The 24734-nt window shown below is 42.5% G+C and overlaps 1 protein-coding gene across 1 annotated transcript; it reads right to left on the bottom strand.

Moving 5' to 3' along the window:
- Nucleotides 1–810: 810 nt before the first annotated feature.
- plcd4b (phospholipase C, delta 4b) lies at nt 811–24505 on the bottom strand. Its single transcript, XM_026144115.2, has 16 exons — nt 24370–24505; nt 22002–22055; nt 21725–21883; nt 19346–19574; nt 19023–19152; nt 10551–10782; nt 9737–9938; nt 9371–9515; nt 8530–8682; nt 5783–5932; nt 4156–4318; nt 3862–3978; nt 2169–2347; nt 1934–2066; nt 1682–1831; nt 811–1318 (listed from the first exon to the last, which is right to left on the bottom strand). Exons 2-16 carry the CDS (start codon nt 22018–22020, stop codon nt 1227–1229), a joined length of 2253 nt encoding a protein of 750 aa, XP_025999900.2. The 5' UTR covers nt 22021–22055; nt 24370–24505; the 3' UTR covers nt 811–1226.
- Between the last annotated feature and the right edge of the window lie 229 nt (nt 24506–24734).

Below are 24734 nucleotides of genomic sequence, written 5' to 3'. Positions count from 1 at the left end.
AAAGCTGCTGCTGATGAAGGAGAGAGAGTGCTTTTTGCAGTTTGCTTTGGATGAGATAAGGATGGATGAGAGAGCATAGAGCAGCTTAATGAAAATGATAGAAAAATATGAAAAATGTGCTGGCACAGACGTACAGGGTGATTGCAAAAAAAAAAAAATGCAATAAATGCATTTCTCTTAAACGGGACAGGCTGATGTTGGCCTTTTTTCTTTTTCTAACAGCTCTTTTTGGGGGTTTTTAAACACGTTTTTCATTTGTACCATTAGCTCTGAAATATTTTGCATGCATAGATAATTTTTTTTAAATTCTGTTTCGACATGTTGACTTATTACAATTTTCTGTTAAATGCTGGGTTTCTTATACTTAGCTCCTGAATTTGAATCCACTTCAGGTTCCTATGTCAGTTCTTTCCGGGTACTCTGGAGTCGAAGGACATGTATGTTGGGATAACAGCTGACTCTGAATAGGTCATATGTGTGAATGGTTGTCTGTCTCCATGTGACAGACTGCCAACCTGTCCGGGGTGTTCCCCACCTCTCGCCCTGTCCCAGCTGGGATGGATAAACAACTGTTTGCAAGTGTTTGTGTTCTGTTTAATTTACATTTTAAGACATTCCCCAAATTTCTAGAAACAAGGTTGGGGAAAAAAATTAACAAGCCACAAATGTTTCTGAACAACTGAATTTCACACACAGGTTTTTAACCACTCAGAAAATCACATACAAAGACATATTTACATTATACACAACATGGCCTTGTAGAACATTCATTCATTCATTAGAAATAAGTCATTCATGCAAAGTTGTGAGTATATTTCTGGATTTTTAATACTGAGATTTGTCTTTTTTCCCCACATCTAACCTTTCAGTACTGTTACAGATATTTTGACATTCTCTACATGCTGCAGTCTTTTGTCTTACTTTCACATCCATCATTTAAAATATTTTTTACAATTTCTGGAATGTAAAGTTGCATATATTGGACTTAAAAACCTAAATAAATAGTACTGCATGGCCTAGTTTATCTTATTCTGTGGTTAAAAATTATAGATTGGTTTAAAAGAGATGCACTCCACTTTGTCACTGTTGAAAACTCAAATTCAATAATGCTGATTTCTGAGATGATCTGTTCCCTGTGGTTCATTTTGACAGTCTTATGTAGCGTTGGCAGATCGAAGTACTGCTCCATGTCGTCCTTGTGACCACATCTGGTTTCTCGTTGTTCTTCATGTTAGCTCAGAAATGCTGATGTTAACAAAGAGCGATGAGGGCAGGATAGCTGTTCCATCCTTAGACAGCAGATGTATGTGACGATATCCTGGAAAAAAGAAGAATTTCAAAACAAGTCTGAAGGCACTTTTTAATGCTAGAAAAAGAGCTTCTGAATATTGGAGACAAAAAGCCCAACAGTGTCCATTACACGGCGTGGGGGCCAGAATCTGCTTACCAAGAATCCAGTGCATTGAGTGGTTTCGGAAAATATGAAATGCAAAGAAGGAGGGCTTAAACTTTGGACTATTTTTTACAGTTTTACAGGCTTATTGTTGATGATGACATCACCCATGGCCTGGGACACCCCAAAAGGTTTGAAATATCATGAGGAGAGCAAGGCTAGTTAGTTTGTGTGATGCAGTCTTCTTGTACTAAGAGGTAACACTGGAGCTCTCCATGCTCTGCTCACCTGGTTGGATGCACATGAAGGGCAGAGTGTACTGTCCAATGAAGTCGTTCCTTGATGCTTTGTCATGGTCTTCCACCACAAAGCAAACCAGCGCCAGCTCAGGGGTGTGGATGGTGAAATCTAGAGTTTCATTCCACACGGGGTTAAACCCTGCAGGAGGAGGGCAGCAGAGGAGTGAATATAACCAACTGGGATCGACTTTATACCCAAAATTTGTCCACTGAGTGGTCTAAGTGTTGAATACTCAGTCACCATTGTTGTTAATGTGGCTGGTCTCATCCTTTGCCTGGTCCTGTGGTACTCCGTAGATCTCCACTCGCACCAGCGGGTCAACAATAGAGCCTTCTTTCTGGTTCACCTTTGGCAGTTGTTGCCCGCTGATCACCTGATAAAGATGCAAACCATTTTAGCGTACTTTACCTCTCACACCACATCTCAGATTTCCACACTGGAGGTAAAATAAACAGATTTTCATAGAGCTCTGTACCTGTATGGATAGGCGGAGTGGTTTGTACCCTTCCCGCTCCTCAGGTTTATCTGGACTGAACTGAGTGTTCCCATCTCTCATGAAATTGGGCTTTATGACGTAGCCACAGCAGCCATTCTGCCTGAACAACCCATCATTTAGATCCATTTCCAGACCGGCTGTCTGGAAATTCAAAGCCACTTTGGGAAAGAGGCAGACAATAATTTGATTAACTTTTTTTTTTTTTACTGAATGGCAATCTAGGATAATTTCCCAGAGTCTGTAGAGCTGTCAGAGTTAATGTGAAAAGGGCTGCAGGAGATGAGCTTTCATCCTAAGCAGATACCATCAGTGTGAGCACTTGTGACAGGAACCATCTGTCCTGTCAAGCCTCTTTAGCAACCTTGATGATGTTAGATACCCAGCTCTTAGCTCTAACCCATCTAAAAATAAACATGGTGTGGCACTGAGGATGTCCACAAGGATAATTACTTCCTAATATAATATTACACAATAATAAATGCATGAGCTGTAAAAGCAGTGTGTGTGCAAACAATGAAGTGGAAAGAAAAGAGTCTAATTGAACTGCCATAAAAGCGTGTCGGTCTCTGTGTGTTGGGCCTCTCCATAGCCTCGAGTGTCACATGCTGCAAGATACTCCAGTCCTTCCCTTTGTTACTTCCTTTAGCAGAAGATACAGTGGAATTTGTGAACAAATTCACAAGAACAACTCATGCTGTATATCCTCCTGAGAACCAGCCTATTCATTTATGTCCTATGTAATTTACATTTGTTTTTGGTCTATATCGTTGGACTTATTTGAGCTAGCCTACTCAATCCTGATGTGCTCAATAGAGGATGACCTTTCCAATGATGTGTCATGTGATTGGGTGGCTTCCTTTAGCTCCAAAGAGGCAGGAAATCGCAAAAAAGTTAAACTGAAAGGTACTCTCTCTTCGGTTCTCAACAACTTAAATACCAGAACATCGGTAATGTGCGAGCTCATCCGATTCACCATTCATCACAATTCACACATTACTGCCGGTAGAACGACAAATGTGATGCTGACCTTGAGTATAGTTTAGTTGAAGACCCATTAGTGATCAGAGTGTGTATCCAAGTTTGATTAAATTCTGACCAGTACTATAGGACGGATGCATGACAGACGCCTCGCCTCAAACTCAACAATACATCAAGACCTTAAACACATTATTTCCAGCATGATAAAAGAAAACCCTGAAACTGTGACGAGGAAGCCAAAGTTTTTCATCTGGCAGAAATTTGAAATATATATAACTAGTACTCATTTACCAAATCCACCTGCAGATACAAATAACATAACCTGAATATTTGACAGAATGGTCAAGCATTACAGAAATGACTTCCTACCAATTACTTTTAGTACGTGTGCTGACACCAGTGCAAAAACCTTCCTCTTGTTTGGACTTCTAAACTATCAGTAATGCAATTTTCTGGATGCACTAAACCAAAAAACATCACACATATGGTGACTAGCAAATATTATACTCGCCTACAGGAAGAAAAGCCCAGATAATGCTGCTGCTTTTTTGTAACAGCATTTCTGATCAATATCATTCAGGCGTTCTTACACTGTGTAAAATAAGGAGGTCGTACTTAACCCTAATGGATACACCGGTTTTGCACTGGCGGTGAGTTCAGATTTTACACCAGCAGAGGGCGAGCTTGTCCTCACCTATCTGACAGCCCACGCTCCACATGTCCTGGGGGTTGTAATTGGATGAGTCTGTCCTGAGGCCGCTGGGGTAAGTCCTGCTCAGCTGCCGTGTGTTGTACTGCACAAAGTCCGTCCCTGAGAAAATGTTTGAAGAGAACAAATGCAATAGATTTCTACAGCATAGATAACTCTACCTACTTCTCCACCTTTAAGTCAGATACAGTTTCAAATATTGTAATACACTTGTATGACACGTCACAATCGTTTAACAGCTCATTTATTATCTGAGGAATATACTACTCCTTCGTCTACCTGCTTCCTTAGCGAGCTTCTTGGCCTTGGATTCAGAGAATGAGGAGATCTCGTAGCATTTGGCGTGTGAATGGGCGTGCTCAAAGCCGTCGAAGTGCACGCTCTTGCAGTAAACCACCAGGTCTGACAGCTCCCTGGACATTTTGGATTTTGCTTTAGACTTCTGCAGCATAAAAATATATAATCAGTCAACAAAGCTCAAAACATCACTTTAAACATTCAAACATGCCAGGTAATTAAAGGTGACGCCCTAACCGCCCTTATCAGTCAGTCTAGTGCATTTGAATCAGTACAGTAAGTATATAAATTATTTATTTAATATCCATTTGTGTTTGCCAGAAAAAAGTGGTCGCCTAAAAACTGAAGAATTTTCAATTTTATTTAAAATAAATATACATTTTTATTTAAGACATGGCATTTGTGACTCTATGTGGTAGGTCCAGTGTTTATTGCATTTACACCCAGACTTTTCATAAAGTCTTTTCAATTTCACGAGGGTACTGGACAAATTACTGGCTAACTACTATTTATTTACAGCCCTATTTTGACATTATTTTAGTTGTATATGTAGTATATGTAGAGTATAGGTTTAGCTACGTTTCGTTTCTTTACCAGCTTTTCATCTATATGACCAGGAGGATACAGAATAATAAACTGCTTTTTCTTATTATCTAACATGTGTATGTGGATGCTCGTGTTAAACATGGACACTGTTTCAGTGTGTGTAAGTAAACTCTGTGACTTGGTTTCACATAGTTTTTCTATTCTTGGCCTTTGTGATGTCAGAGAGAGAGGCAAGATATTTCTAAAATGATCATCTCAGGAGGGGCAGCCAATCAGAATAAAGGCTCTAACCTCCTTGTGGCTTCAAGGGAAAGGAACAAAAACAATATGTTTGTGACAGTTGATGGACTGTAGAGTCTAAAATAGGAACAAAGAGCTAGAAGTTTTATTCGATTTATATAGCACCACATCAGAACAACAGTTGCCTCAAGATGCTTTATGTTGTAAAGACCCTACAATAACAGAGAGAAAACCTCAACAATCAGGCGATTCCCTATGAGCAAGCACTTGGTTACAGTCAGAAAGAAAAACTCCCTCTTAAAACTATGAGCAGAATATATCAGCTTTGAAAAATGTGAATAACATGATTAGGATTTCTTACATTTTGGTCTCTTTCTCATTGACTCTTATGGATTAATGGATTTATTTAAGCCACAAACAATTCCAGTTATTCTCTCACTGCCACCATGGTTGACCCATTAGTAAACTTTAAGTGTAAAAATTAGCACATCTTAAGCACTACTTTGAAGATAATATAGTTCCTTCACTTCAAAGTGCAGGCTGAGAAGCCTGGAAATTGTGTCTCACTTAAGTGCATCTTGTATTGGCCTGAAATATCTGTTTCCTGTTTCTCTTACACTATCTCCCATCAACTCTTGTCTCGCCTCGGTGTCTCTTGAATCCCAGCCAAGTTTCCTGCCTTCCTTTACTATCAAGCACCATCCAATCCTGCCTCGTCTTACTATCTATATGGTTCCCTTTTTCTGCTCTCTATCTGTTTTAATTCCCACTTTGATATGAACTATGGAAACAGAGAGAGAAAGTAGTTACTGCATCCATCTACCTTTTCAGGTGAATCTTCTGTCGAAGCCATCTCAGCATCACAGTTGGCCATCTCTTCCTCATCACTCACTTCATCTGTACAGGTTTCATCGACATATTCTTCTAGGCCACCAATCTTCTTGGCTTTTAGCAAAATCTTGCCCTTCAGTTCCTGTAATGAAGACATATGGGAGCATGTCCACTTATCCACTGTCTTTTTCTTTAAATTTAAGTGTTTAAATGATTATCTTATTTTAACATAGTTACACAGCCATATCCATAGATGCCACTTGGATCTGCCGTTAGAATGTGGGTACAATAAAAAGGACAAAGTGACTGAAGACTAAATTTCAGTTTTTTTCATACACACACTTCTAATAAAGGTGTTCCATATTCTTGTACTTTATTGTAAATGCATCAATGTGCCCCCTTTTAAGTGGCTAAAACCTCAGTGGGATTTTTCACAGCCATTACTTTAAGTTAGCATTGATTGTCCTGAGTGCTTTAATGGAGAAGAGTTATACAAGTACTTTCAGTCTGTGTGTGAGATGGATAATAAGACACAGGCTGACCATTAATCTTTAAAAAGTTACTGAATTTTTAATAGTCATCAGGTTTTTCCTCCGGTTAAATCATCAGGGCGTTGTCCAAAAACATTTCATACCTCTTGGCTAAGTGTAGCATAACTGCTAAACGAGTTAAGGTTTATATAAAAAAATAAAAATTTAAAAAAAAAAAATCACCAAAACTGAAAAATTTCCTTTAAAAAATGCAAAATGCTAGCTTAATATAAAAGTCACCGCTGAAAGAAAAGAAGCAATGCTTGTGGTTTTAAACCTGTGATTTCAGCTATGGAGTGATTCTCATATAGCACTTTTCTACTCTCCCGGAGTACTCAAAGCACTGTATACAACATGCCTCATTCACCCAATCCCTTCAAAATTCAAGTGCAATCTGAAATGATGGCAATATTTATGTTCCTATTTTCCTATTTTAGTTAGAAGATCCAAATGCCATGTTGCAATACTATACTGTTATGGTAGCCAACGTTTCAAATGCAGATTTGACAGGTTTGTGAGTGTACACTTTATCCAAAACCTAGTGAGAGTTTACTCATGTTTACCACTGGGTGGCTGAAGCTCAGGAGGTAGAGCAGGTCACCTACTGATTGGAAGTTTGGTTGTTCGATCTCTGGCTCCTCCAGTCTGCATGTCTGTGTATGAATGTAGTTAGGAAGCACTCAGTTTAGAGAAAGTGTGTGATTGGGTGAATGTGGCATGTTGTATAGAGCACTTTGAGTGACCCGGGAGAGAAGAAAAGTGCTATAAAAGAGTCAGTCCATTCACTGTCTGAACAGAGTTTCATCATGTTACTTTTGCACTATTATGTTCTGGCACATGTTGTTATTACGTGGCTTGATTAAGGTACACATTAGGCTGATATCTGGGGCCAGAGGTGAAACTGTTCTGGGCCAGCACACCAGTGTGTCTGCAACTGGCCTTGTGCTGGTCCGTGTGTGGGCCACCTCTGGCAATTCTTTGCGGTATGCGGGCCATATGTAAGCACATTGTGTGGGCAGATCCAGGCCATACCAATTTTGCTATGTGGGTACTTGTACTACAATCAGCTGATTTTAGTTCATGTGCCAGAGGAGGAAAATGCTAGAGCAGTCCGCAGCATAGACATGGACATTTATTTTTGTTCCACAAAATGATCACAATCTCTTTAATATGCTGCTTAGTGAATAGCGATGATGACTCTCAAAGAAGAGCCAATGAGAATCAAAAAGTGATTTCGATATAATGTAATGATAATGGAATTGGAATCACTAAATTCTTATGAATTTCCATCCCTAGTAGCACTGCTGCTCCGAGAGTATTTGGACTATTGACAGCTTTTATAAAGGCTGCCATGCCAGTACTTTCCACATTACTTCACAGCCTACTCTCCTCAGAAAAACAGATTATTCAACCACAGCCTGAATGTTAAAAGAGCACTGGCTGGGAGGTGGAAATGATGATAGCAGAACAGACAATCGAGAAAGGAGCGGAAATGACAAAGGCAAGAACAAGACAGAAGTATCTTTCAACATGGAACAAGAAGTAACTAAAAGACATAGATCAGGGAATGTAGATGGTGAAGGGAAACAGCAAAATGAGCATAACAAAAGAAACAAATATTACAACGACCATGACAGGATCCTTAAAATGTTTGAGTTCTTTATACTGAGTACGATTTCTGAGTAATTTCCAGGATGGAAATTTATGGGTTTTTTTTAGAGGTTTATGGGGGGGGTTGATCCACCTTTTTTCAGACAGAAGAACTGAGAGCTGAGGGCACTGAGGCCCAGTGTAAGACACATATGCATTATTTTTTTAACTGTGAATCATGCAAAACTATTCTGATAGACTGCAAAGATAAAAACATGAAGCAGGAACAGAATTATTGTAAATACTTGTGACCATGTGATCTAGGAAGCAGAGAAGTATTTGACATTTTATAAATGCAAGATTACCAGTTCAGTTCTAGGTCCAGGATTTTGGAGCCTCGAGCTTTGAATTCGATATCTATTGCTTCTGAAACAAATCCTGCATTCCTGGACTTGTTCATTCTGTCAATCTGGCCTCAAATCTTTATCTTTCCTTTCTCAGAGGTCACTATGTTAGAGTTTAACTATCCTCTTACGTGTCTGGTAAATGACTGAACCCTTGAGTTTAATATGACTATTAAATGATAAACATTCTCATGGTTTAACTGACAGATTCTGACCTGTGGAGATGGGAGCTGCTGAGGGACCTGTCCATCCAGCAGGGTGGTCTGCAGCATGTCCCCCAGGATCTGTCTCAGGTACTGGGCCATGACCGTCTGCTGTTCCACACTGCAGTGATTCTCAATCGACAGGATGACAGGGAACTCGGACGCCTACCAAACATATAAGATGCAATATAGTTACAACGAACAAGAGACTGTTTTGCCAAGTGGCAAATGTCTTTGCACTGTTGAGCATAAGTTTCCACATTCCTCCAAAACAGATTCCTCATCACATCTTCCTATGAAGCTCTGTAGGAAAGTTTGAGCAGGATCAAGCAGAGACACATTAGAAATTCCTGGTTGTTTTCCATGTGGGTCACTCAGTAGGAGAACATTGGATTCCAGCGGCAGGGAAAGTTACTAACTGAATGTGAGCTTTACACTTTTCTGGGCACACAAACACAGTCCTGTAAATTATATCTGCAGAAATAAACACATTGGTTCTATTACTGCCAGCAGAGACTGTTTTGAATTTATCTAATTGTTTTTGTGTTGGACTGAGGTTCGCACAGCCCAGTCAAATACATTAGGGGTTAGTGGAATTTAATTAGTGTTCATTAATGGCTTCATTAGAAGGAAAGACTCCCAAATGTGCTGGACAATAAGAAAAGCACAGTAACCTGATCTCTTAGTTTCACTGGAAATTGTGCAAAGAGGGGCTTGTGTACAGCATAGTAACAGTAAGTGGGAAATTGCTTATTGATCAGTGGGCTGCAAAGCTAAAAAAAAACAGTAGAGATAAAAAACAAAACAAAAAACAGGTACAGTTAGGTGAAGCAGTGCTTCATAAGCTGCTCACCCTGAATGCGTATTCTTTAAGCGTTGAAATGACGTCCTTAAAGAGGATTTTTGAAGTCAAAGTGTGACCATGATACACAACAGGATCCCCATCATAGCCGTCCCAGCAGTCCACTTCTACACAACGACAGCCTCTCTTCAGAGCCCTGCACACACACACAGTTCTTTTAACTCTTAACCTGTCATCACCACACAGCCAACAGGGCTGCAATGAGTCAGGTTCAACACGTTCCCACATTAAAAGGTTACAATAAACAAAAATAAAAAAGGTTCACAGCCTAATACAGAAAAACTGTTTTAGTCTATTTAGCTAATTTACCACTTTGTGACAAGTGTATGAAGTTGTGTGTGTCTGGGTTGCCCTCACTGAATGTAGGCCTCCAAACTGCTCTGTCCCCGTAGCTGGTCCTCCAGTAAGTAGGTGTTGTGTGAAGAGGAGATGAAGTAGTGGCTGAGCGGCTGACTCATGTCCTGGTAAAGGTCCTGATGCTCGGGTTTGAATATGGAGCCCTCCTGGGAGCACAGGTACATCTGGAAGCCATCTAAGGACATGGCGCCTTGCTTCTTGGCTGCACAGAGATAAAGACAGGGAAACTTTTCTTCAGAATCAAGCAAGAATAAATCTTGTTTGAAGCATCTTTGTGGTTTGCACTCAGCGTGACGTTAAACCCATCTGCAAACAGCAGAGTGTCGACATTAGCTTCCTTTTTATATCAATTTTCTTATGATTTCATATTATTTTCTTCTTTTTAAAAATGATTTTCTTATCTTAGTATCCCATCGACCCCGACTGCCACCCCTTCCCAAGCCTGGTTCTGCTGGAGGTTTCTTCGAGTTAAATGGGAGTTTTTCCTTCCCACTGTCACCAAGTGCTTGCTCATGGGAGGTTGTTTGATTGTTGGAGTTTTCTCTGTATTACTGTGAGTCTTTATCTTACAATATAAAGCACCTTAATAATAATAATAATAATAATAATGCAGTAACCTATATCTCCTTGAACTGGGTCAATACCACATTAGCTTTCTCTGGTTTTATTTACAATAAATACACTAAAACAGCTTGTGTGTGTTCCTGTTACTATAGAAAACAGGTGTGGCTGTATTTCATAGCATTTGTGCAACAGTCCTGCGCTTCCTCGGGTGCAGGTCTCTAGATGAGGGTGCAGTGTGTTACCTTGTTACCTGTCTCAGACGGCTCGTAGCGTTCGATGAGCTCCTGGGCGTGCTGAGCGCTCTGCTCTCCCTCGTGCTGCTCCACACTCAGGAAGCTCTGCAGCTCCTCCAACATCAGCTTCTCTCCATCTTCAGAGTAGTCCTGGAACACCTTCCACACTTCATCCCTCTGCGTCAGCATCTTATAGAAAAAGACAAACTGCTCGATTTCCAAAGAGCCGCTCTCTGACTTATCAGCCATCTGAGGAGAAAAAAGAAAAAGTCTCTTACTTGTTGTATATTTAGAGTTTATTTTCTTCTAATAGTCATATTTTTTGTATAATGTTTTGTAATTTTGTAAGTTTAGCAAACTGAGCTGAGCTGTACCTATGATTAGGGGTGCAACGATACACAAAATTCACGGTTCGGTTCGATACTTTGGTGTCACGATTCGATATTTTTTCGATACAAAAAAAATGTTCATGCCTTTTTAATTTGTCATTTATTAAAATTATAAATATATATTTTAACTCAAAAGTACAGTTTTTAAATTTAATGTTGCTGAAACAAAAGTAATTAAAAACATAAATATATCTCAGGGCTCTCAAAATTTCAAAATCCCTGGTAGCCCTTCAGGCAGGGACTCTTCAGTTTTTGGTCGCCCAAAATAAATGTAAGTAGCCCGAATAAAAAAGAGAGCAATTTTTTGATTGATGTTTTGTTTCCTGTTTTGTTTCCTTTACAATATTATACATTAAAGTATAAAATTGTAAAGGAAACAAAACATTAATCAAAAAAATTGTTGAAAAACAAATTACAACATTGTATAAAAATTACAATCATCAACTCAAATACTTGGTTCTAATTGAACAGAGATTTCTGTAAGAACTGTGTAGGACATGAATCAGTCTGTGTCAGATCCTGACTTTGAAATTTCCACTGAAGTCACAGGTAAGAGACAAGTGGAACCAAGATCGAGGGCATTTGCTTTTTGAAGTTTGCAAAGACTGCTAAATTGTGCCAGTGGTAGTTCACTCTTTGCAACATAGTAGCTGTTCTAAACAGATTTTTCAGGTTTATTTTTAGTATGTTATTTGCAATTGGTGTTTGTTCCGGGAAAGATATTGCAGACTGAGCAATAATGCGTTTCTTGCATTTCTCATGGGTTCTAATGGGGGCCTTTCTTAAAATGACTGGTCCCAGTAACAAAGGCGCTTGTCGACTCAGAAATCGAGAGAAAACCAACAACACACCCGGTGGAACATTATGTTATTTACACGGGTGCACATAAGTGGTCCGCATGTGCGCATTCGCTGTCAACATAAAAGACGCGCACTAGATAAGAAGTTGCAACGCGCGTTTGCGTCCAAAAGCACTGTTTTTGTCCGCTAGCGTGGGATTTTCACGGCACATTCCGCACCACATCTCTGTGCGTTCATCATTTGTTTGAAGCCAGCTCACCTCCTGCAACCACTTTTCCGAGAATACGCGCTTCTTTTGTGGTTCGGATTCCTTCTGACATTTGTTTGGAGGTGGAGGAACACCAAAGTAATTGCTTAAAGGAGCTTCTTCGACATCTTTAAGAGTTTTAAACAAATGTCTGTCCTCCTCCAGAAAATCTTATGTACGCAAACACGCGTTGCAACTTCATATCTTGTGCGTGTTTTTTTTTTTGACAGCGAATGCGCACCTGCGGACCACTTATGTGCAGCCCCGGTTACATAGCTCGTCATATTGCAGCCACAGAAATTCTTTTGTCCATGAAACCATAAAGCTGCACTTTCTTTTTGCCTTATAGTCTGATTTGTCATAACTTTTCCGTTTTGTGGTAAGCTTTTCTTTGGCTGTCACTTCTTCACCCTTATTTGGCTCAGCAGAGCTAAAAATATATATCCTGCTGCTTTTTTACACACACACACACACACACACACACACACACACACACACACACACACACACACACACACACACACACACACACACACACATATAACGGTCAGCGATTCTCTGCGCGATCAACCTCTCACATGTTTAAGCTTGCTGCGGGAGATTTCACTTGTCATGTTTGCATAGTAAGCTAACGATTGATAAGACGATGTCAGAGGAATTGGTGCGCAAATTATCATCACTCACCAATCAGTGCTGTCGCTCTCTATACACAGTTCGCTTGATTGCAAAGTGAAAGCAAAAAACAAGCGCAAATTCAAACGCGATTTCAATATGTCACATATTGACAGTGGCTCACCGATGCCAATGACATAATTACCCAGCTACATTTCCGAAAGAATGCAAAAGCATTGACATATATTTTTCCTTCCTATGATAGATTTTGGTAGCCCGACTGGAAAAATCGCTAGGGCTAGCGATTTTGCAAGCCCTGTATCTGATTGAGGAATCACTCATCTTTGGAAAAGAGAGTTTATTACAGAGAAATGGCTCTTTCCAAAATAAAAGCTATACTATACGCTTCTTCTGGACTATATTCTCAGCAGCATATTGTAGCGGGTCAGGGCTGTTCGGGGTTCTGTTTGTACAGTTATGTTTTGTTTATGTTGCCATAGTGACGGGTGACGCCCTCTCGCTGCGACGGTGTGTCCTTCCGGGGTCAGAGGGCACCCTGTGTGTTGTTGTTGTTGTTGCTGTGGGGTTGCCGCGCTGAGCACTTAGCTAGCGGCAGTATTCTTCTGCAGATGTCAATAAACGGCTGTGCTCCCTGGCTAGCTCACGGGAAGCAAGACCAAACGACACCTCCGTCTTCTCGTTGTCTGAGCTCGCCACACTGGTGTCAGAAGTGGGATGATGGTGGCACCCCATGTTCTGACCCGAGTGACTTTTCCCCCGCCGGTCGTGACCGGCTGGTGCGCCAAAAGAAGGCACCTGGACATTTGCAAAGTGAAAGCAAAAAACAAGCGCAAATTCAAACGCGATTTCAATATGTCACATATTGACAGTGGCTCACCGATGCCAATGACATAATTACCCAGCTACATTTCCGAAAGAATGCAAAAGCATTGACATATATTTTTCCTTCCTATGATTGTCCGACGGGCAGGGCAGAGATAGATTTTGGTAGCCCGACTGGAAAAATCGCTAGCCCCGGGACGTCGGGCTAGCGATTTTGCGAGCCCCATCAGGCTTCATAAGGATGAAGCCTGATGGGAAATGTATTCGGGATGTGTGTAGCGGGACTGCCTGGTGTGTGTGTGTGTGAAGAGAGAGAGCGGAGAAGGGGAAAAAGTAACGGTTAGCTACAGAAGAGACAAAAAGAAAATAAATAAAAGGAATATAATAACTCCCTCGACAGCCAGAGTTGTGTCGGCGATGCTCGCTGTGAGTAAACTGTTTCAGCCCACTGTACGCGGTGTTCGTGCCTTAGAGAAGAAATAAAGTTCGGTGAAGCAGTTTCCTACGCCTCCTTCGATCTTTTTGCTAGCGAAGTTGACCTGTATAGTAAGCTGTTGCCGGCTACGAGTCAGTTACGGAACCTTCAAGTAACTGCCAGGTTTCCTTACTACGGTTCGGGGCCGCGGATCTGGCGCGGTAACACCTCTATCTGATTGAGGAATCACTCATCTTTGGAAAAGAGAGTTTATTACAGAGAAATGGCTCTTTCCAAAATAAAAGCTATACTATACGCTTCTTCTGGGCTATATTCTCAGCAGCATATTGTAGCGGGTCAGGGCTGTTCGGGGTTCTGTTTGTACAGTTATGTTTTGTTTATGTTGCCATAGTGACGGTTGACGCCCTCTCGCTGCGACGGTGTGTCCTTCCGGGGTCAGAGGGCGCCCTGTGTGTTGTTGTTGCTGTGCGGTTGCTGCGCTGAGCAGTTAGCTAGCGGCAGTGTTCTTCTGCAGATGTCAATAAACGGCTGTGCTCCCTGGCTAGCTCACGGGAAGCAAGACCAAACGACACCTCCGTCTTCTCGTTGTCTGAGCTCGCCACACTGGTGTCAGAAGTGGGATGATGGTGGCACCCCATGTTCTGACCCGAGTGACTTTTCCCCCGCCGGTCGTGACCGGCCGGTGCGCCAAAAGAATGCACCTGGACATTTGCAGGACTTTGTGTGGGGCAATGGGGTCGTCGGGGACGACTGACCCCTTAGGTGGGGGGCTATGTAGCGGGTCAGGGCTGTTCGGGGTTCTGTTTGTACAGTTATGTTTTGTTTATGTTGCCATAGTGACGGGTGACGCCCTCTCGCTGCGACGGTGTGTCCTTCCGGGGTCAGAGGGCGCCCTGTGTGTTGTTGTTGTTGTTGTTGCTGTGGGGTTGCCGCGCTGAGCACTTAGCTAGCGACAGTGTTCTTCTGCAGATGTCAATAAACGGCTGTGCTCCCTGGCTAGCTCACGGGAAGCAAGACCAAACGACACCTCCGTCTTCTCGTTGTCTGAGCTCACCACATTGGTGTCAGAAGTGGGATGATGGTGGCACCCCATGTTCTGACCCGAGTGACTTTTCCCCCGCCGGTCGTGACCGGCTGGTGCGCCAAAAGAAGGCACCTGGACATTTGCAAAGTGAAAGCAAAAAACAAGCGCAAATTCAAACGCGATTTCAATATGTCACATATTGACAGTGGCTCACCGATGCCAATGACATAATTACCCAGCTACATTTCCGAAAGAATGCAAAAGCATTGACATATATTTTTCCTTCCTATGATTGTCCGACGGGCAGGGCAGAGATAGGTTTTGGTAGCCCGACTGGAAAAATCGCTAGCCCCGGGACGTCGGGCTAGCGATTTTGCGAGCCCCAAAGGATGAAGCCTGATGGGAAATGTATTCGGGATGTGTGTAGCGGGACTGCCTGGTGTGTGTGTGTGTGTGTGTGTGTGTGTGTGAAGAGAGAGAGCGGAGAAGGGGAAAAAGTAACGGTTAGCTACAGAAGAGACAAAAAGAAAATAAATAAAAGGAATATAATAACTCCCTCGACAGCCAGAGTTGTGTCGGCGATGCTCGCTGTGAGTAAACTGTTTCAGCCCACTGTACGCGGTGTTCGTGCCTCAGAGAAGAAATAAAGTTCGGTGAAGCAGTTTCCTACGCCTCCTTCGATCTTTTTGCTAGCGAAGTTGACCTGTATAGTAAGCTGTTGCCGGCTACGAGTCAGTTACGGAACCTTCAAGTAACTGCCAGAGGTTTCCTTACTACGGTTCGGGGCCGCGGATCTGGCGCGGTAACACCTCTATCTGATTGAGGAATCACTCATCTTTGGAAAAGAGAGTTTATTACAGAGAAATGGCTCTTTCCAAAATAAAAGCTATACTATACGCTTCTTCTGGGCTATATTCTCAGCAGCATATTGTAGCGGGTCAGGGCTGTTCGGGGTTCTGTTTGTACAGTTATGTTTTGTTTATGTTGCCATAGTGACGGGTGACGCCCTCTCGCTGCGACGGTGTGTCCTTCCGGGGTCAGAGGGCACCCTGTGTGTTGTTGTTGTTGTTGCTGTGGGGTTGCCGCGCTGAGCACTTAGCTAGCGGCAGTGTTCTTCTGCAGATGTCAATAAACGGCTGTGCTCCCTGGCTAGCTCACGGGAAGCAAGACCAAACGACACCTCCGTCTTCTCGTTGTCTGAGCTCACCACATTGGTGTCAGAAGTGGGATGATGGTGGCACCCCATGTTCTGACCCGAGTGACTTTTCCCCCGCCGGTCGTGACCGGCTGGTGCGCCAAAAGAAGGCACCTGGACATTTGCAAAGTGAAAGCAAAAAACAAGCGCAAATTCAAACGCGATTTCAATATGTCACATATTGACAGTGGCTCACCGATGCCAATGACATAATTACCCAGCTACATTTCCGAAAGAATGCAAAAGCATTGACATATATTTTTCCTTCCTATGATTGTCCGACGGGCAGGGCAGAGATAGATTTTGGTAGCCCGACTGGAAAAATCGCTAGCCCCGGGACGTCGGGCTAGCGATTTTGCGAGCCCCAAAGGATGAAGCCTGATGGGAAATGTATTCGGGATGTGTGTAGCGGGACTGCCTGGTGTGTGTGTGTGTGTGTGTGTGTGTGTGTGAAGAGAGAGAGCGGAGAAGGGGAAAAAGTAACGGTTAGCTACAGAAGAGACAAAAAGAAAATAAATAAAAGGAATATAATAACTCCCTCGACAGCCAGAGTTGTGTCGGCGATGCTCGCTGTGAGTAAACTGTTTCAGCCCACTGTACGCGGTGTTCGTGCCTCAGAGAAGAAATAAAGTTCGGTGAAGCAGTTTCCTACGCCTCCTTCGATCTTTTTGCTAGCGAAGTTGACCTGTATAGTAAGCTGTTGCCGGCTACGAGTCAGTTACGGAACCTTCAAGTAACTGCCAGAGGTTTCCTTACTACGGTTCGGGGCCGCGGATCTGGCGCGGTAACACCTCTATCTGATTGAGGAATCACTCATCTTTGGAAAAGAGAGTTTATTACAGAGAAATGGCTCTTTCCAAAATAAAAGCTATACTATACGCTTCTTCTGGGCTATATTCTCAGCAGCATATTGTAGCGGGTCAGGGCTGTTCGGGGTTCTGTTTGTACAGTTATGTTTTGTTTATGTTGCCATAGTGACGGGTGACGCCCTCTCGCTGCGACGGTGTGTCCTTCCGGGGTCAGAGGGCGCCCTGTGTGTTGTTGTTGTTGCTGTGCGGTTGCCGCGCTGAGCACTTAGCTAGCGGCAGTGTTCTTCTGCAGATGTCAATAAACGGCTGTGCTCCCTGGCTAGCTCACGGGAAGCAAGACCAAACGACACCTCCGTCTTCTCGTTGTCTGAGCTCGCCACATTGGTGTCAGAAGTGGGATGATGGTGGCACCCCATGTTCTGACCCGAGTGACTTTTCCCCCGCCGGTCGTGACCGGCCGGTGCGCCAAAAGAATGCACCTGGACATTTGCAGGACTTTGTGTGGGGCAATGGGGTCGTCGGGGACGACTGACCCCTCAGGTGGGGGGCTATGTAGCGGGTCAGGGCTGTTCGGGGTTCTGTTTGTACAGTTATGTTTTGTTTATGTTGCCATAGTGACGGGTGACGCCCTCTCGCTGCGACGGTGTGTCCTTCCGGGGTCAGAGGGCGCCCTGTGTGTTGTTGCTGTGCGGTTGCTGCGCTGAGCAGTTAGCTAGCGGCAGTGTTCTTCTGCAGATGTCAATAAACGGCTGTGCTCCCTGGCTAGCTCACGGGAAGCAAGACCAAACGATACCTCCGTCTCCTCCTTGTCTGAGCTAGCCACAATATTAAACATATCAGGTCCCCATAAGGAGAATCATGTGCTAACGGCTATCTAAATGACTCGGGTAAAGTTTGTAGCATGCATGCTTGTTGTTTTTGTCTGCTTCCACTTGTCTTTGCACTAGGATGATGTCGGCGTAAATGTGCAGTCATATTCGTTGTGTTCCCACTAGTGCTGTCAGCGTTAATCTCGTTGAAATGACGTTAACGCCACAACAAGGCAAATCTCCGTTAACGAGCTACCCCTGCATGGGGCTAGACAGCCAACACGTTAACGAGCTAACTGCGCTAACACACTAGTTCCCACCCATGTAATTGAGCATTGCGTGGCACATCCAACATACTGTTTTACTTTAGTCCATGACGCTTACCTTCAGGGTCATACCTCACATGAAAACCAAAATAATTCCAAACGCCAGATCTGAATGAGGGTGGGGGAGGTTCAATTTGCCATGTTGCAAGGAGAGCTTAACTTCTGTCTCGCTAGCTTGCCCTGCGCTCTTCCTTCTGACGATGCTGTCTGTGTTGAACGCTCAGTGGATCTGCGCTCGACAGTGCAGCCTAGGCGGAGTAGTCGAACGCAGATTCACTGAGCGCTCAACGCAGACATCATCGTCAGAAGGAAAGTTGATAAAATAAATTACAGATTTTGTATTGTTCGATACATATGCGTACCGAACCGAAAGCACTGTATCGAACGGTTCAATATCGATACGAGTATCGTTGCACCCCTACCTATGATATATTAATTTCTAATCCCTTCCTTGACCCAAACACTGCAGCAGCTAATAATAAATTCACCATCAACATCTCAGGTCTAAAAATGCTGGAGAATGCTGCTGTTATTGTGTATATATTTATTTATATTTAGATTTCTTCATACATTCTTATATAGTTCTATATTGTGTATTGTGTATTTTGTTGTACAGTTATTTTATTTTCAACTTCAATTTATATATTTTATCTTATTCTTTCCCAGTTAAATTTACCCTTCATTCTAATTTGTGTTGTACAGTTATTTCATTTTTAACCTTAATTTATATTTTATTCCTTCCTAGTTAAATTTACCCTTTTTAATTTTTCATATTTATTTCCTATCTTATTCATAGCCTTATTCATAGCCTTTTCCTTTTTTGTTTTCTTTGGGTCACGAGCAGTTGTCCAAGCATTTCACTACATATCGTACTGTGTATGACTGTGTACGTGACAAATAAAATTTGAATTTGAATTTGAAAAGCTCTGAGTCCTTCACGAGACTTTTAAGGGAGCTGAAGTCAGAGCTCGGGGCTAATCGCTGATTCCTTTCTCTTACCGTGAAGAGATGAAGAGCATGGTCCTCATTCATCTCTACATTCATCATCTTCAGCAGCTTCTTCACTTCTTTGAAGTTCATCTTCCCGTCTTTGTTTTTGTCAGCTTTATGAAACCAGTCCCAGACCCACCTGAGGACATGCTGAGGAAAACCCAGATCTAACATATAGCTGAGTAAATGTTTTTAAACTTCAAAAATGTCCTGCTAACTGCAGAGGGAAAGAAAAAAAGGTTAAAAGCAGACTACTTGGAGCTTTGTTTAGACGCCTGCTAGTGTGTCTGATATCAGCCAACACCAGAATAAACACCACAGTTAAAGGATACTGGTCCAGCCTCTCCTTCTCGTCCATTGTTTGAGCTTTGTGAATCAGCATGCGCACACCCTGGATCCAGGCCTGGGCCTCATCTGGGGACTCGGCCACGAGGTCCAGATTTCCCTGGCGGCCGTGAAACACCAAGGTGAAGCAGAGTTCAGCAGGGAACTCCTCTGCAATGCTTAGCAGGACCTCAGACTGATGTCCTTCACGCACCGCTTCCAAGTCAGTCACCGAAACTGTAACATGATCATCACATGGAGGAAGCTCAGTGTTTTGAGGTTTACACTGATGCATTTCATATGTTTGAGGTGTGTTTTGGGATCTTGAGCTACGATGAGCTGAGTTCCTGTCATTCTGTTTCAAACAATAACTCGTTTCTAAAGCAGACGGATGTTCACCACACTGACAATTCTTGGGACTTTGCTTCTTTTTTTTTTTTTATAACAAATATTCTCACTTTTAGTTGAGCCCAAGCACTTCGACCCAGCTTGTGAAACATTGCTGGAAACCCCTCATGTTTTAGCAAGAACACTATAGCAAGAAAACCTACAAACTAATGTTTATATGTTGTCAAATATACTTCTTAAAACAAAAGAATGCTGGAATGGTTAAACTTGGATTGGGGAGGTCAGATGGTGTATCTACTGTATCATCCATCAGGGGGAAACAGCTCTTTAATTTAGATGTGGGGCTTATTCTTAGTTTGTTTTTTATAAGTAATTACCCAACCTGGTTTAGATATGATGCTGCAAAATGTCATGTGGACAAAATGCAGCCTAAAGGTCATCAGGTGGTTTGACATAGTTTACAGCAGTCAGACTGTGGGGTGTGGATGACCACTCAGGAAATGCTGAGTTTAGCAAGAATAATCTGAACGAATAAGTTATGAAGTTTTCTTTTTCTAATTGCAAAATTGGGACATGCAAAAAAGGTTTTGAGCACAGTTGTATTCTTATGAGTTTTGGCCCAGATGTGGTCCAAATGTCATGAGGTGGGCTTGATATAGATTATAGCAAGCTTCTGTAGGGCAGATGTGGCCCTTAGTACCACTGCGCACCCGTCATTTGGCCGCAGCAATTTCCTAATGTTGTAAACCTCAACATCTGGCAATAAACCCATTCTGATTCTGATTCTGATTCAATATGCGATGGGCCGGTGGCTGAATTGTGCTGGCCAGACAGCATTGTCACTATAGGCCAAACGAAACCATAAGAAATACCACCATGGCTGTTAATCAATTCTTATGTAGTAAAACTCAGGCCTGCTTAGAGCCTGCTTGGCTCTGTCGGTAATCAGTTTATAAAGGACTCCACGTCTCTTTGGGAAATGTGCCTATTTGCTTTGTTGCTGACAGTTAGATGAGAACAGTAACACCATGCTCATGTATGCAATGTCCATATTTCCAGACTCAGACTCAACCTGCTAAGTCTGTGAAGATTAGGACTGCTTTAAATGGCAAACAGACTGATTCTTATATGGCACTCAAAGCTATACAATATATATAATATACCTCATTCACCCATTTGCACAAGCTTCGATTAGTAGATGGACCTGCTCTACCTCCTCACAAACTTTCATTTGCATTGCCGTGGGTCTGTGGTTTTGCCTGGGGAGTTACATAATTTACACCCTTGTGTTGTTAACCACAGAGTTGTCAGGTGAACCCAAAAGCTTAAAAACAGAAGCTCTAGCAGCTCTTTCTAACTCAGAATGAGTCTTTGTGTTGGGACTTTGCATACTGGCATGATTAGCATTAAAAAAAACTTCCTCTATCCAGAAAAACCCCTACTTACCAGGTGACATTAGTTTAAGTGACTAGGCCTCAGGGTGTGGAATGAGAATAGGCCTGAATGTGTACATAAAAATCTAAATGTGGTTAGCTTAGCTTAGCATAAAGACTAGCAACAGGGGCAACAGCTATCCTGGATCTGTCCGCAAGAAACAGCCTAAAAACATCCATCCTAACAACAACTTTTCTTCTCGAGACGAAATGATGAAATAAATTAAATTGCAGTGAAGGAGCATGCAAAGAAAAAAAGGGGGGTTATGTGACCCTGAAAGGGCCAGTGGGGTAGATATGGTTTGTGTCATAATGCTGCAGAAGATATAATCTTGACAGCCCTCTCCAGTACCGTCTCCCTCTCAGTACAAAGCTTCTCCCATCAGATGAGCACGGTCATGAGCATAAGCTTTATGTGCAATAAATTATATATGCTTTAAAGCCTCTTATGAGTTTTTTATTTGTTTGTTTGTTTTTCTTTTTGGTTCATTAACCCCACAACATAAAATACAGAAAGCGGCTTGTCTGATGATATATTTACCAAATGAATAATAAATGAATAAGGAGCTAACTTGTTATTACACACAGGTGTGCTTCTGCACTTACAGGTGGAGTGGCCTCTCCCCGCCCATCTGGACTTGTACCAGATCGTCAAGCCGTCCTCCAAAAGGCGAAAATAACGATTCTTCTTCCAGGAGCGGGACTTGACTTTCCTCAGAGTCGACCCGGCCATCATCACCTGAATGTATGGATCATCTTGGATACCTGCACAAAGATCACAAACCTCTCACACACTGCACTATCAGAGCCGGGGTGAATTTAGCAGTCAGCTTAAAGGTCAGAGCTTCTGCGTTGCAGAGTGAGCGAATAGAATTTTACTCACGTGAACCTTCAGGATCCATCTCTACGCTTGACACATGCCAGTGGAAATGTGTTTCTAAAAAGAACCAGATGTCAGTGAGCGCTTCCAAATATTTCCCCCTGAATCCAAACTAAACCGATTTTGCAAAAGTTCAATCAGCAAATAATCACAGTATAATATCCATCTTTGTTTGTTCAGAAGGTGTTCTCTGGGTCTGATTTTTATCATTACGCAAACTCACTTTGCTTCTTTCCTTTAGCTTACTCAGCACTTCCCTGCTGCAGTGCTGGATAATGACCAGGCATTGAGACAACCAGACGCAGTGATGTGCGTTGGATGGTGAGAAGAACCGGGCTTCTCTTGGCTGGTCTCTTTTTCACGCAGGATCACCGCAGTGAGCAACTCTGCGTGTTTGATTTGGCTGATTTTTATGCCCTTCCTGATTTAACCCCAAAGGGATTTATTTCTCCTCCCAAGATCAAACCATAAATCTTTTGCCTGTTAGGTGAATGTATAAACAATGAATCTTCAGAGCCACTGATGGTAGGAAAAATCTTTACTGTTACTTTAAACTGAAGAGTTTGTTCTGGGAGGTCTCCACTGACTCTCTGCAACTCTATCTCCAGCAAAAACAATGTGTAACGATACAGGAGATGGCAGTTTTGAAACTTCCCTATCTGATGGTCTAAAGAGGTTTAAACACACCAGATAATAAGATAATTGATGTATAGGAAAGAGAACTGCAATTTCAACAGTTTCTTGGAATTAAATTAATCTCTATTTTGCAAACATAGGTGCCTATATGTCTGCTAATATTTAAATTACATAATAAAAACTATAATGTAATCATAGTTTTTACAATAATATAATATATAGTAAAATCAAATGTACAGGTTGTTCCTCTGGCTTATAGTGCTGTTTGTCCATCTTGTGGGTGTAGGAGAGTGTGTGTGTGTGTGTGTGTGTGCGTGTGGTGTTTAAAAAGTGCAATTACTCTTTCTAGGAATCAGTTAGTCCAACAAACAAAATGCAAATCTTGTGTGAAGTTTCACTGAGGAAGTATTTTCTTTCCACTAAACCACAGTCACGAGAGGTATCACTGTCCAGGAGGGAGATCCTGTCCATTGATGATGAGAGGAGAGGCTCTTGCTTGTTATACAGTGACAGGACAGGACAGAAGAAAGAAAATAGTTCCCCAGTGAAACTATTCACAACAAGGAATTTTTGAATGTATTTTTTTATTTGATGCTTTGAGCGCACTGAGGTGAGAAACATTTAGCAGACATTTTTGCAGCTAATAGATATAAAGCTGTGAAACTCACACCAAATAAACATGTAAGTGGAGAGAAAGCACTACACAGTACAGGAAAAACATGTACATTTGATTTTAGCGGGGGACTTTGACCTTTAGCAATGATCTGCTGCTTTCAGCGTCTCATTCTGAGCAGATAAACTGACACAGTGTGTCAGTTTATTGATGTGCAATGCAGACTGGATGCTGCGTGTCAATGAAAGCTGACATTCTCCTTCTATCTCTGCTGTTCACTGATAAATGTGCATCAAAACAAACCATCTCAAAGTTGCTATAGCTGCTCTCTCCCAAACCTCCCCTCCACTCGGGGCAAGTTTATCTAAGCTCTCACCACAGTATGCTTGAAGTGATGCGAGGAATGTATTTGCAGTTGCTTCTCAATCCAAGAGCATTAAAGCAAAGCTTATTTTCGAAAGCTATTGGCTCAATTAACTAATGTATGTTTCGTGCTTTCACTGCAGACATTTTCATGCTCCATCCGAGTCCTTCCACCTCCTCTGTGGAAAGGTTAACACACCCTTTTTCAAAATCCAAACTTTTAACCTGCGCTTAGCTCACGTTATGTTTTATTTTGAGGGCTGTGAGTCACACACAGTCACTTCATCAGGGAGTATACTGACCACATGCAGACACACAAGCACACAAGGACATGACTCAGGGGGATATGTTGAGAACAAACAGGCCAATCATGACAGCCAGCCGCTTCGGTCTTTATTCTCTGTGAATGCCTCTAATTTGTAGTTTTAATTTAAAAGTATTTAATGCATAATGCTGGATGTTCCCAGAAGCTTTGGGGATATTTACCCAGGACTCTGCACACATCTGCACACAACCCTGTAACAGATTTAAGTGAACAAGCACTGCCAGTGCTCTTTCCAGTCCAGTAAAACTATATCTAAATCTAAAGTGTAGCTGGGGGAGGGAGGATCGTGTACAGTAAATTAGAAGCAGACGCAGAAATAGGAAACATTACGAAGCATCACTTTGGCAAAGTCATGCAGCCAGCTGAGCTAAAGAAAACAAGCATGACTCATCCAAAAACGGATTTAAGTGATTTAGTATCTGAGTGAGACTTACCTAAAGAAGAAACCTCAGTAGGGTTGTGAAGTCAGACTTTCAGAGTCCAGCTGAGCTCAGCTCTCAACTCCTTTAAAGTCTGAGAGGGTCTGAAGGGAAAACTGGCCCAGCCTCTCCCCTCCCCTTTCTGCAGCCTTAACGCTAGGAAATCTGATTCCCTCGTCACTGCTCTGCTTCACTCCCACCTCCACTCCTTACCCTCCCCGTCCTCTCCACCGCCCTGCCCCTCCTGACCAGTCTTCCTTCCTTTCCTGCCACTCCCTCACGCTGCCGTCCACAGATCTCTCTTCTCAGAGTCACTCTCCTCAGTCCCTCTGTCCTTCTCTCGCACTGTGGATGCTCGGATAGCCTAACAGGTCTCTGTA

Source organism: Astatotilapia calliptera, chromosome 16 (assembly GCF_964374335.1).
Source record: "Astatotilapia calliptera chromosome 16, fAstCal68.1, whole genome shotgun sequence".
NCBI classification, from domain to species: domain Eukaryota; kingdom Metazoa; phylum Chordata; class Actinopteri; order Cichliformes; family Cichlidae; genus Astatotilapia; species Astatotilapia calliptera.
Note: the sequence above shows the minus strand (reverse complement) of the source record. Positions and strands in the feature narration are given on the sequence as shown.

What these genes read in the sequence shown, in the direction of transcription:
- plcd4b (XM_026144115.2), bottom strand. An exon ending in TTAAAGAATACGCATTCAGG is followed by an intron (nt 8,683 to 9,370) that starts GTGAGCAGCTTA and finishes TATGTTTGGTAG; the next exon opens with GCGTCCGAGTTCCCTGTCAT. An exon ending in GAGCGTGGGCTGTCAGATAG is followed by an intron (nt 2,348 to 3,861) that starts GTGAGGACAAGC and finishes TCTTTCCCAAAG; the next exon opens with TGGCTTTGAATTTCCAGACA.